The sequence below is a fragment of the Gobio gobio genome, assembly GCF_949357685.1.
Source record: "Gobio gobio genome assembly, chromosome: 8".
Classification (NCBI taxonomy): Eukaryota; Metazoa; Chordata; class Actinopteri; order Cypriniformes; family Gobionidae; genus Gobio; species Gobio gobio.
In genome coordinates this window covers 27,711,038-27,725,416 of record NC_137114.1, presented here as the reverse complement: position 1 = coordinate 27,725,416, position 14,379 = coordinate 27,711,038, and the positions used below count along the sequence as shown (strand labels likewise).

At 39.9% G+C, this 14,379-nt stretch overlaps 1 protein-coding gene across 27 annotated transcripts in view; it reads right to left on the bottom strand.

Moving 5' to 3' along the window:
- Positions 1-14,379, bottom strand: part of msi2b (musashi RNA-binding protein 2b) — a 283,664-nt gene that overhangs the window by 28,023 nt on the left and 241,262 nt on the right. For 9 of the 27 annotated variants that reach the window (XM_079823481.1, XM_079823492.1, XM_079823486.1 and 6 more), the window contains one exon: positions 1,469-1,591. The exons of 9 other annotated variants lie outside the window; for them this stretch is intronic. In XM_079823481.1, the coding sequence (XP_079679607.1) occupies positions 1,469-1,591 (123 nt within the window). The remainder of the gene's footprint in view (positions 1-1,468; positions 1,592-14,379) is intronic. 9 more of the 27 variants (XM_079823487.1, XM_079823503.1, XM_079823502.1 and 6 more) reach the window with 1 other exon arrangement.

Here is a 14,379-nt window from a genome sequence, read left to right as displayed (position 1 = left end):
GGCAATCAACCACCACTTTAAGTAAAGATCATGTTCCATGAAAATATTTTGTAAATTTCCTACTGTAAATATCTAAAAAATGTATTATTATTAGTAATATGCATTGCTAGGGACTTAATTTTGACAACTTTAAAGGAGATTTTCTCAATATTTAGATTGTTTTGCAGCCTCAGATATACTATTTTTAAAATAGTTGTATCTCAGGCAAATATTGTCCTACCCCAACAAACCATACATCCATACAACAGAAAGCTTATTTATTCAGATGATGTATAAATCTCAATTTCAAAAACTTGACCCTTATAACTGGTTTTGTGGTCCAGTTAAAAAAATTGGACCACGGAAATTCCAAGTCTTGTTTTTTTTTTCCTCCTACAGGTGGCTTGCCAGGCTCCATAATTTTTGGTCAAAGAATGGGGACTTAATCTAATGTTAATGCTTCATGCAAATTGCAAGCTTATTGATCTTGGATCCACAAGCAAAAAACATTATTATTTTTTACAGAGTTTACAGGACTTATATTTAAGCAACTTCAATTAAGTTGGTACAAAAAAATTCCATAAATTAAGTATACTCAATGTCAAGCTGTTTCGAATCAAGTTTTTGAGTTTTCTCAATTACTGATTTTTGAACAGTGTGTGAATGTGTGTAAATAAACTCGGCACCAGCTATGGAATCACTTTCTGATGGCCAATTAACCAAGGCCATCATTTCCCATCGTGCTAAAGGCCAGGCGTCAGCGAGAAGGCAGAGGGCTGTTCCTCCCTGCTGTTTATTTATTTAAGTATCCTTGCATCTTACAGACAAAGTCAGATTGATAGATTAAGCTATCCAGCCTCTGGATCAATAGCCACAGCGGAACGAGGGAGCGACTGGGAACTGTTTAATGTGCACAGACTGTGTTTTCTAGTCAAAGGCGAACAAAATTTGTCCGAATGACGGAAAAAGGCATTAACGACCAAGAGCAACAACAATTAAATGTGAAAACTCGACAAACCATGAGAAATGAAAAGTCTCCCACGTGTAAGTCTGTTTGTAATAGTGTTTTGTTTTGTGTGTGTGTGTGTGTGTGTGTGTGTGTGTGTGTGTGTGTGTGTGTGTGGGGGGGGCTATCAGAGCTACGATAAAGTACAAATGGCAGTGTGAGCAGAAGCCGGCCCCTGCGCCCTGATCTGTTACTAGTTTCACTGACCATAATCTTGACATTAACTAAATTAAGAAAACGGGGAGAATAACTGGTCCCGGACCATTGGCTAGTGGGGCAACTTCTGTCAGCGCCATAAATCAAATCTACAACAGGAAAGGAGGGGAAGGAGGCAGGAGCCTGGAGTCCTGTTCTTTCCTTCTAACTACAGACTGTGTGTATGTGTGAGTGTATATGTGTGTAAGAGAGAGGACAGAGGCGGCTAGAGTTAAGAGCAGCATGGAGAGAGCAGCAGTCACACAGATCTACGGCCAGAGCGTTTACCTGGCCCTGTGCTCTGAGGGTATGCTGCGTAGCCGCCTCTTCCACGGGCCCCCCTACCTGAGCCACGTGCTGCCGCCACTGCTGCCGCCGCTGCTACTGGACCGTATGCTGTTGCCGGGAAGCCTGTGCGAGGGGTGGGGGTGGGGATAGGATGGGGTTGAGGAAAGAGGAGAGTGGAGGAGAAGACCGAGGGAATGAGAGTACAAAAAAGAAGGAAACAGGACAGAAAATGAGGAGGAGTGATGAAATTAGAGGTGAGGAACAGGGTGGAAAAAGGGAGTAGTGAATGAAAGGAATAGAGAGTAAAAAAAGAGGGAATAGGGTGTAAAATGAGGAATAGTGAACGAATAAGAGAAGATAAGAGAAGAGTGGAGAGGAAACAGAGTGGAAAATGGGAATGAGAGGAGAGATGATTAAACATTAGGAATAGTCATAGGATAAGAGGAGAGGAAAGGAGAAAAATTAGGGAACAGAAAGTGAGGAAATGAGGGGAGAGAGAAACAAGACAGAAAAAAGGATAGAAAGGAGGAGAAGAAAATTGCAACAGGGTGGAAAAATGGGTTTAAGTGAAGGTATGAGAGGAGAAGATAGGGGGCAGAAACCAGGAGTAGGTAAGGAAAAAGAGGACAACCAAAGAGGAAAGAGAAAGGATCAGGGAGGAAAATGGGGAGTAGTGGAGGAGAGGGTAAAAAAGGAGAGGGAAAAATGAGAGGAGAGGATAAATTAGAAAAAAAGCAGGATAAAGCTACCTCACAACATTACTGACTCATAAAGTTGCTGCAGTGTCTGTGCAGGTTCTGCAGGCTGCTGTATTGCACCGTGTACTGTGGGCGTCTTCGAAATGCGGAGGAGACTGCAGTGGCCCTAATGCACTCTGGGTATTTCTGCATGGGTGACCACGCTGCTCCTTAGCTTATCTGTTTGGAGCACACAGCAGGAGGGCCACGGCCGAGCATCAGACTTTCGGATGTGCTACTGAGCTTGTGCGATCAATTTACTGTGATAAACTAATCAGATTTCGGTTAACATACAAAATGTAGAGGGACTAGAATGCTTTAATGGTGGAAATATAACACTGCAGTACACAGTTATTCAAGAACCTAACATTAGACTGAAAAAAAAAAAAAAAAAAACCTCACTTTAGACTGAAAAAACAACAAAATATTGCAATGCATCCCTTTATTTGTTGGTATGAATGCAATGTGGGACTGTAAGCAAAATATGACAGATTACATTAACGTCCGGTTGATATGTTTTGACATCAGTGGCATATGAAACGTCTAGTCAGTAACACTTTAATGCACTCACAATGTATTAAATAGTCCTAAAAACAAATTAAATAAAATATTAATTACATCTATACATGATTTAGGTAACGTGTAAAAAAAATCATACTAAAAATACTAGAATTTTCCAAAACATATTACATTTTGATGAAAATTAAAAGTATTTTAAGGCACACACACACAAAAAAACAGTGAGCCAATAGTTTTTCTTAACTATATTGCCATATAGTCTACATTTGCCATTTTAGTGTTTTGTCTTAGCATCACAACACACTAGACATTCATCCATCAAGCAAATGAGAATTTTCTACTCATGCAGCTCTATCTTCTATAACACCTCGTACAAAAAACAAATTCACGGTCTATAAAGAGCTGAAAAGGGACACGAGACCAGGGGCGAGTCAGAAACCACAGCTCGACTTCCATAAAGGGAGAAAGAAATCCGGCAACAGCCAGAAAGATGATCCGGCGCAACACTATAGGGTTAACTCCAACCATGACCGGCATCGGCAGCACAAAGGCGATATGGAAATGGCTCCACGCTCCCAACACTTTGTAGTCCACTTAAGTCACTTATCTCTGCGCTGCCGCTCATGTTTGGGCGGGAGAACGAGGGAGCGAGACAGAGACTGAGAGTCGTAAAGCCGAGCAGGCGAATCGTCCTCCGGTTTATGCCTTGAAACTCAATCAATCAGAAGGATAATTTGGTCTCTAGGCAGTGTGAACTGATGCTACAGCCATACCGGGCCCCGGCTGCTGCACGGGCATCGTGATTTGTGAGTAGGGCTGGATGAAAGTGTCTTCATCTCCTTCCCGGTTTAGTGGCTCTTTATGGTGTTATTACGAGATTAGGCATCAGGGATTAATTGCTCGCTTCCAAGTTCCCTTTAATTCACTTTAAGCGTGCGTTACACATGGGAAAGGAACAGGTACTGTATGGCATGGCAGCAAGGGAGGGGACGTGATGCATGTGTGAAAGTAAACAGACTGCAGGTGAATGCACCGACTGTAAAGTCCTAGATTCATGTTTTCAAGACATTGGCTTAATGGTTCTATGCATGACTACCTTCCACTAACAATGGCTCTGTTACAAAGCCCAGAGAGCTGCCTCGTTGCCTAAATAGCAAGCGTTTATCAATTCTTTTTGACTGAAATGAGTTATTTCTTAGAATTTGAGAAAAGGAGGAAATTAAAATTATATAAGGAAATGAAATAATGGCAAATGTTTTTTAAACATGTTGAATTTCACTACTTGAAAAAACATGCATTGCATTAACCATGCTTGCATTTTAATGCATTGCATTTTTATGGGCTGAAATTCAACTTAAGTTGTATATTTAAAATGTGAATATTTCAATTCAAAACATTTCACACTCATTTTCATTATTTAAAATTCAAAAATCCATATTCACCTCTCAGATTTCACGTCCAAAATTGGGGATGTAGGCTATACTATATAGGCTACAGGCAAACAGGTGGACTCAGAATATGAACATAACGCACAAAGTTTCACGCCAAAAGTTTCCCAGTGATATACTGGCCAGAAGTGGGCTTGACAATGACATTGGACGATAGTCGCACAGTTAGGGACAGTTACATACGACAAGTTTAAACACGTTTCTAATTTCTTTAATTTCAAAAATGTTAAAAGGTGTGCATCATGCCTAAAACGAAACGTAGCAAACCAGCAGCTCCAGTAATAATGAAAAGATTTATCTTGAACCCTGCCACAGAAACTAGCACGTATAAACCTTAATCAAACAATCATTTAAAAAAGGAATTTGTACCTGTATGCATGATATTGCGCTGGACCAGTGCGGTTTGGAAGATGGATGGATGATTGATTCAGCTGTAGGCACTATTTGAGGGAACAGCCATTTAGTGGTGTCCGAAACCATAGTGGACGTTATTAAGTGCACTCATTCAATCCCACAATGCACCGCAATAACGAGTTTACAACCGATGTATGCTTGACGGCTAGAGAATACCCATAATGCACTGTGAGAGTCGCGCCGTGCATTAAATGAATTCCCACATTTCGCCAGGAGATGGCATCGACCCACACACTTTTTAAGACCAATTTTGATATTGGACCCACTCACTTTTATAGTCTCTAATTGAGCACATGTCTGTTTACATACCCTGAACACTGATTAAACGTGTTAGAAGCTTTATTTTCACTTTTCTAATATTTTCATTGAAAATAAAAGGCCTTTCCAATCTGATATGTGAAAAAGAGTACAGCGAGTTCGGCAAAAGGCAGATATGAACCGCGGGTCGATTTGCGTCAAATCTTGATGCCTTGTGTCTTACCCCTACACTATTGCTGCTGTGTAAGAGTTTGAGTTTTCGTAGTTTTGTCTGCCTCAACCAGACGTTTAGTAAACAAGCCGATATATTTGTACTTAATGTAAATTGCATCTACTCCAGTAAAATATTTCTGTGAAAGGACCCACCCATATTTTTTTGCTTCTGACGCTCATGCAATATATTATAAATAGTAGCCTACTATATAGTATAAAATATATACTATACTATATATATTTATATACTATAAAATGTGTACATAAAAATATTAAGTCTTTATTTTTTAAATTAAATGCTTATTAGTTACTTTATTATTCATTACCCTTTCCCAGTAAGTTCAGTGCCACACAAGTAAAGAGCTATAGGGTTAACTTTAAGCTTGTTGGTTCGTTTTTGGAGTAATGGAGAATGGGGGAACATGGGGCGAATCGGACAGCGATAAGTTCATTAATTCACAGTGCGTTGAGAGTACACAGTCTGGTTTAGAGTGAGCGATTCAAAAGCATAAGGAGTTGTTTCTCGTTTGCTCTCGAAACGCTCTCGCGGGACTTTGCGGTCATACGCTGGTCGGTCTGCGCAGCGCTGGTGCATCGAACAAGCATATTCTCCAGCGCGTACATCTACTGTATACTCGTTATTGCGGTGCATTGTGGGATTGAATGAGTGCACTCAAAAATGTCCACTATTGTTTGGGCACCACTACAAATGGATGTTCACTCAAATAGTGCCCTATTTAAGGGTATAGGGGGCGATTTCGAGTCATTGTCTTCAAATGCTAGTGACGTTAGAAACGTGTATACACATCATGTGTAACTTTAGAGACGGTCCCTAAATGTGCAACTATCTGTGCGCTTAATGTACAAAAGTAACCGTGAAGACTTAAAAGTAAACATTGCTTTTGTGTCTTTATCAGCTTTTCCATAGCCTATATATACTGGTCCTGATAATCATCACAAATACTTGCTCCATTTCTGTAAATCCATTTAATGAATGAATGAACGAGTCTCTCTACACGTTGCTCTGGTCTTGGTCAACAGCCGCTTACACCACCTGCTGGTGAGGTCGACTAACAGCAGATGGAGATTATGCTCGGTAATCTACTGCTATTCCTGCAGTTCCTGGATGTAAACTGTTGAAGTTTCTGTCGATATTTTTAAATAAAAAGAATATTTTGGAAGTGAAATCTGAGAGGTGAATATGGATTTTTGAATTTCTAATAATGAAAATGTGTGTGAAATGTTTTGAATTTAAATATTCACATCTTAAATATACAACCATGTTGAATTTCAGCCCATAAGAATGCAAGTCCTAAAAATACAATGCATTAAAATGCAAGCATGGTTAATGCAATGCATTTTTTTTTTTCAAGTAGTGCAATTCAACAAACGTTTTTGTTTCAAAAACATTTGGCATTATTTTACTTCCATAATGATATCCTTTATTCACCCTCATCGTTAGGAAGCTGTATTTCTTCTGCGGATCACACATTTTGGAGAATGCTTAAGTATTTAAGAACAGAACAAATGAGCACTATGGCACTATTGTACACGGCGAGAACATGCGTCTTCTGTATTTGTGTGTGCTTGGAAAGGAGAGCTAGAATGTGAGAGCATGAGTGTATGTGAGGTGGCGTGCCCACGTGTGCATGTCAAAGAGACAGAGAACCACTCAGCTTGCTCAAATCTGCAGTGTTCAAACATCATAATTAAATATTATCATTTTAGTGAACAATGAAGGACATCCACTCAAACGCTTCGTCAAAGTCATTATTATAATATAAATATAATTATAGAGCAGCTCTCTAATTAAAACACACATCTTTGGCTGCAGCGGTCCGTTCATGATTGAAAGCCAATAGACAATAAGTGGGTGACACTGGCAGATGGTTGGGTTCACATAGAAGGATGGATGGTAATTAGCCCTGTCTCTTACGAGTTCCCTCCTATTCTTCAGCACAGACGCCCTCCAAACCCTCATATTAGTGGCCTTAATAACCTTTCATGTGCTGCTAATGCCTAATCAAATAGGAGTCTTTAGGACAAGATTAGCTGTAGAATTGAACAATGGGACCGAGCGCTTAACATCCAGATAAATTAAAGTAAAGCCTATATAGCGGCTAGTGTTAAATATTTCAGCCAACAATGCGATTTCTAGCACCTGTCGATTGATGATTCTTATTCAAAATTAAACAGTTGCTTGCATTTGGGAGCATCACCGTCGACTCTGACAATGTGTTTTCGCAGCATCTCTGAAAGAGCAAGCAGAAACCCTGAATACGCTGCATGTATGAGACAACCTGACAATCACAAAGCAAACAGAATAAGACAGATGTGTATGTGTGAAAATACATCACTTATATACAGCGTTGGTGGGAAACATGTATAGTTCATGCACATTCATTTACTTATGTTGTCCACAGCCAAAAGTACTGCTTCAAAACACAACAAAAAAACAAATGCATTTCTTTATATAAAAAGTAAAGGCAGCAGCTCCACGCATAATACTCTAATAATACATTTTTAATCCATTTCTGATCAGGCAATAGCGATTAACGAATTACAAAAAGTGAATTACTTAAATGGATAGTTTGCCCAAAAATAATTCTCACCTTCATACTGCTTGGACCCCTCTGACTTTTAAAATACCTTCTTTTAATGTTGTACACAAGAATGCAAGTCATACAGCTTTGGGACGACATGAGGGTGCGTGAACCATCAGAGAAGTGTTTAATTTTTTAAGTGAACTACGCTTTTAAGCGTTAAGTTTAATTCCACAACATCAAAATGAGAGTATTTTGGTCTCATCTGAGAGGCTGCATTTCATGTACTGTAAATATTAGTTTTAGTCCCACTTATCAGTCTCTTCAGAAAAGAACCGGCTCTTGACACGAGTAAAACATCTCTCAGACAATGGTAAACATGCACCCTGCTGTGTCCCGTCAATACCAGCGTTAATTGCGGTGCTGCTGAACTCTACTTTGTTTTCTGAGTGGGTACCTCTCCACCCCACAATCATTTCTTTGATGTCAATATTATATGCGGATGCCTGTGTGCTAGAGATCTAGAAAGTTCTGGAAACAAATTACCTACTCAGAAAGCGCAAATTAAGAAGGTTAATTCACACATCTCGTCAGCGCTTTGTTCGTGAAGAGGGTCGGCGGGCTGAGGGGGGGCATGGGGTGGAGGGGTGAGTGTTATCCCCCAGGAACAGCTTGGCAGAATCAAATCAATTTCATGGCCTCTCTATTACCGAGGACATAACGCCAATATTTAGCTTTCCACTTTTACCCATTTTTCCAGCCTGTTTGCTCTGTCAGTGGCCGTGCTCGGCTGGGCCGGATTGGCCTGGAGTAGGGACAAGGACACATCTGTTCCACCCTGGAGCCCTGAAGGAGATGCCGTCCTCACTCGTCCCCTCTCTCGCTCGCTCTCTCTCTCCCCCCACACCATTTCCTCCTGCTGTCTTCTCACTTCCTCTTTTTCTTTCCCTTTTTCTTCTCGGTACATTTTATGAATCTGCAATATTTATTTTACGATCGCTAATGCCTGTTTGTTCTTGCCAGCAGTCCTCTGGAGACGCTCCAGTTTGGACCGCGCAACGTTTGTTTCCTTTGCTGAATCTGTGACTCATAGACTTTAAATAATTAGACATGGTCGATCATGATTTTAAGTCATAATGGCCGTTAAATGAGATTAGTGGGGCTGCGAACATTAAAACACAAATGGCAATACATCTGATGAATTTAATATTGACTGTATCAAAACATCATTTAAACCACTAATGAAACTGAATCAGAGAACAGGAATCGTGCCCTTGCTTTTGAACCACACTCAAAAAGCACTATTAGATGACGTAGCCATTATAAAAGACATACAAAAAGGAAGTGAATTGAGCAAAAAATCCAAGTGCTAAAATTCTTAGGAAAAAAAGGTGGGTAAAAAGAAAAGCGCAATCTCGCCGACCATCTTTTCATCTGGCAAACGAGAGGTGAGTCATACTTCTCTAGTAGAAGCCCTTGACTTGTATTACTTTCAAAAGGGCCCTTCTGCAGAGCTATCAAAGACTGCCGGGAGCTTGGGCAATGAGGCTTCCAAATGCACAAGCCTGAGTGGCGTTCGTCAGCAGAGAACTCCTCCGTATTACGCCCTCCTGCTCACATTTACGACTAATGAGGGTGCTGGCGGTGAAGGAGACACGAGATGTGTCGCCGCTCCGGAGTGTGTGGCTTTGGGAATTACAGGTGTGAGAATCATGGGTCAACGCTGGCTGTAGGGGTTCAGGTGCTTGTGGCAGAAAGGTGTGAATTTAGCTGTGATTATTTAGATTAGGGGAGCGTGGTCGTGGAGGCAAACGTTTACCACATTCAATGATGGTTACAGAACAATTACACTCGTGTCATCCAGGACCATAAGTGCTGAAACTAAAGCTGATTTGAACATTTATGTTATCGACATGAATGATACCTTAAATCCCGTACTATGTTTACGTTTTATGTCTACATATTGCTTTTTTCACATAGAAGTAGATAAACTAATAATAAGTAGACAAAGCCTAATAATGAAAGAAGGTCAGAGCTACATCTAGGGACTAAAATATAATACTTGGGGTCAGGGTCTTTTGAAGCCTAGCAACCACTCAGAACCAGACAAAACACTCTTGCAGACACCTTAAACTATAGCATTAGCAACCACACAGAACACCCTTGAAACGGCCAAGGCACCACCCAGAACACCTTAGAAACCACATATCCACCCAGAATATTCTAGCAACCGCAGTTGTCACCCAGAACAGCCTAAAAAACTAGGGATGTCCCAAGCTGATTTCAAGGATCGGTATTATGTTTGAGCTGACGTGTTTAGCATATTAGAAACATAAAGTCATTTATTTACACTCTAAAAATGCTTTGTTAAAAATAACCCAAGTTGGGTTGAAAATGGACTAACCAAGCAATTGGGTTGTTTTAACCCAGCGATTGGGTTGTTTTAACCCAGCAATTGGGTTTTTTTAAGCAAACATTTAACCTAACTGCTGTTAGTCCATTTTCAACCCAACTTTTGTTATTTTTAACCCAGAATTGTTTTGTTTTTTTACAGACTATCTGAGTGGGTTGTGTCTTGCTTTGGACTTGACTGACAGACTGGCATTCTGACACAACGAGCATCATGCTTTCTTACCTTATCTCCACTTCTTTTTTCTTTTTTGTTTCAATTATTCTGCTTATTCTGCTTTTATACATATAAAATAATTTTTTACATTATTTTTGTACATTTGTGCACCTGAGAAAATACAAGTATCGGATCTCACGGTATCGGCAGATACTCAATATTTAAGTTCTCCAAAGCTGTTCATCAATATTATACAATTAAATTTCATATTTGAAATCACCAATGAAATCTGACAACAATTGTCTCATAAATGTGCATTCTTATACTCAAATAGCGTTAAAAAGGCGTATTTTTCAGGCTGGACACTGAGCATGTGCAGTCCTAAGCACGCATCTCAGGACAATGTTTCTATAGGAACTGGAGCTTCTAACATCAGCTGAAGTGGCGCGATGACTTTATCAATCAGTGATTGGCTGTTTTATTTAGAAGGCGGGACTTATTCCGCCATATTGAACGTTGCACTTTCTCCCATTCATTGTAACCTGAGTGCACAGTCTTTCTATATATAAAGTCTTTGTGTCTGTCACTAATGTTAATCAAACAACAAAAGATAACAAGAGAATCACTCACTGTTCTTGACTGAATAAATTCTGTAGCTTTAATAATAAAAGAAAGTGTAATTCTTATTGTAAAGACTATAAGCTGTTTTACTTTACATTTGATTATTCAATTTCTGTGGAAGGCCTAAGCTATTAGCTGAATACTATACTGATATAGACTTGCATAAAAAACAAAGCACTGTTTATTTTGTTTATATCTTTGTCCTATTGTTTGTAATTAGCTTTTTTAACTAAATTACTCATATAAGATTGGCTCATAATCGTATGAAATAATGTGCATTATAATACTGACCAAAATAACCATGATTATCATTTTTGTCATAATCGAGGAGCCCTAACATAAAGGACAAGAACACACAGAAGACCTTAGCAACCCCATAGAACACCTAAATCCACAGTCAGTATAATAAAATATAATACAAAACAATTCAATACAATAAAATACCACATAATAAAGTGGAAAGTAAGTTTGCAAGAATTATGATTACCTTTATATCCACTTTGAAAAGTGTGAGAATTGTCCACTCATGATCAGAGGTTAAATACACAAGTAATGTGTTCATTGATCTGAGAAGCACATTAAAGGAAAAAACACTGGAATATATGAACGGCCAAAGGGAGCATCACATACAAGGTGTGAAGCTGTGTCTGACTAATAGTGCATCTTATAGAGCAATTTCTGAAGGCAGAAGGCATGACCAGATTTCTATAGTACATCCATCATCTCAGGCCTGTATAAAATAGGCCAGAAGGGCTTTCTGAATACCATCACAAAACAGCCACATGGCTGGGTGCTATATATTACAAAAGATGTGACATTAGCAAAGGATGTATAACAAAAGCTAAGTGCATATCAACCTTACAAGCTTGGCAAGTCATTAAACCTAGCCATTAAACCATGTCCACTTTCAACCACTTCTGTCCTGATTTCTTCGAGCGGAGGGTTTTTTCAGATCTGTTGAACAAATGGACAAAATAAGCTCGCGCAATGTACATATGAACAAGCCTGGAGATGACGGGAAAACATACGGAAAGCATCCGCTTTAGTTTCTGCTCTGATAGCCGCACGACATCAGGAATGTTGAGAGAACATTGCGCTTGGTACGTTTTCGTCTTTAGCCGACAAAGTTTAAATCATGCCTGGCTAGGGCGCTTCCCATAATGCTTATTCATTAGGTCAGTAGGGGGTCTTTTACAGCTGTTCGAACACATTCGACCACACAAGCGTTTATACTACGAAAACAATCCATTCTAATGCATTTCGACTACCTCTAGAAGTGTACAAAAGTGGACAAGATCAAAACGTTTTAGACCCCATTTACACCTGTATTTAGCATCATCCACTGATGATAGATCGACCAAATGATCGATCGACTGTGATCCGATCGACCAAAACTCATCTTAATACCAGGTGTTAAGAGAGACTCTGAGAGGGAAAACGGGGAATGGAGGGGTTGGAGGAAGACGTATGTAACTGTACCCAGGGGAAGAAGCTGCGCGCCAGGGGAGGCAGTTCAGAGAAGACGCCACTTTACACGAGGCAATAAAACCTACAACCACTCAAAAAGAGAGACATTTTTCAAAGCGGTAATGAGCAGCAAAGAAAAATACATAACCGTTCTGGTGCACAGAACAAATAGAGTAAAAGAACAGCCTGACACCGCTGCATAAATATTACTGGTAAGGCTTTAGCTAATAAAACGCAAGTCACTGCCTAAGAATACAACAGGGAATGCAAAGGGCTAAGTCACCGCTTCTGAATGTCGTATTGATATATGTCCAGTGAGGAAACCAGCCCATTAGTTAAATAAAGAAATGTGTAATGCCATGCTCTCTGCAAACAGGATCTTAATTCAGGATCTAAAGTTCAATTCCAAACGAGAAAGGAAGATCAAAAGGGTGAACAATGCACGAGTGGTGAACTTTGTCACTCCGCTGAAGATCACGGCATCAGGGATTTGAAAGATCCGGATCTGGTCGGCCTGCTAATGTCAGAACCTGCCTAGACATCAGTGAGACCCCATACGGCTAGAGCAAACCAGCCCACCTCCCCCGCTGCTTCCTGGCCCCCTGGATTCAGGTCCAATCACTGCCATCAGCATGAGCACATATAATGAGACTGAGTCCTAGGGACAGGTCTCCTCCGCTGGCCGCCTCCTTGATGAGGGCAATTACTGGCCAGACAAATACTATATCTCTCGTAGAGGGGCACAGGGATTATTCCAGGGGGGGGGGGGGGGGGGGGGGGGCAAAGTCACCCACTCATCAGGCCAGATTCTTTAAGAAGCTCATCTGAGAGCGGCACTGGACTTCTCCTTGATGACCATGAATGAGGGGGCATATCTGTGGTTAGTATGACAGGCAGAGATGGTAGGGGGCTGATGCTAATCTAATTGTGTTGTAATGTACATCTATCCATACATTTTCTAGGCTGTGCTGCAAAGAATCTCAGAATTCACATTTCCGTAGGGACACACTAGTGCTTGTGAGGCAGCATATGTGCAGTGCTAAAGTTGTGCAAAAATGATCTGGCCAGAGGAATGGGAGACAGTGAGAAGTGGCTCCAGCTGACATGTCAGAAAGTGACTATTAGCTGAAGCAGGCAGGCCAGGAAAAGCATCATCGCTGACAATTATTATGAAGTATTTTTCATTCTATTATAAGTCAGTGGGATACTATCAAACTTTAATCTTACATTTATTTTTAAGTATAAAGTTTATAAAAAAATCATAATACAATTTAACAAAATAATAATAAAAAACAATACAATTAAACATTATAATGTAACAAAATAACAAAAATACAATAAAAAAACAACATAAATCAAATAATTAGGGCTGGGCAAATTAACGCGTTAACGCGGGCGATACATTTTTTCAGCTTAAAGCATTAAAAATATTTAACGCAAATAACACAGCGTCCGTTTTTATATCCATTTTTGTCCAGCGTTACATGATCACGCTCCTATTCATGTAAATGCTTCCAAGCGCGACAAGACACAAGAGAACGCGCTGTATGTCAATGTCCTGTCTGTGTGTGCGTGTCAGTGTCCTGTCTGTGTGGCTGCGTCTCATGTCAGCTAATCAAGGAACACTGACACACACACACACACTCGACGCACAAACAGAATCGCGTCAGTCACCTGCTCACATCGAGTTCTCTTTTGCTCTTGAACAAACAATAAAAACAATAAAGAGAATTTTGAGTACTCATATTAGGAGTCTTAAATTAGTTAAATAACGTCTTAAATGAACTTAAAGAGTTGTGAGGGAATGAGATGCGCGGGACAGCGCGTGAGATCCGCGTCATGTTCGTCAGTGGCTGTTCTTAAAGTGACAGTAGCACTGATGATGCCTGTCATTAATGTTCATCAAAGAACAACGGCAACAGAGAAAATTGTAGCTTTAATGATGATTAATCTATATTTCATTTATTATTTATGCAGTTAAGAAAGATGTTTCATAACTGTTACATTTCTGTATATGTCTAACAGGGAAGGCCACAGGTAAAAATAACATTTATTATAATGGGTTTATGTAAAGATTGTTTTAAGTTCACTTAAATTAAAAGTTTTTTTAAAGCCTAATAAATGT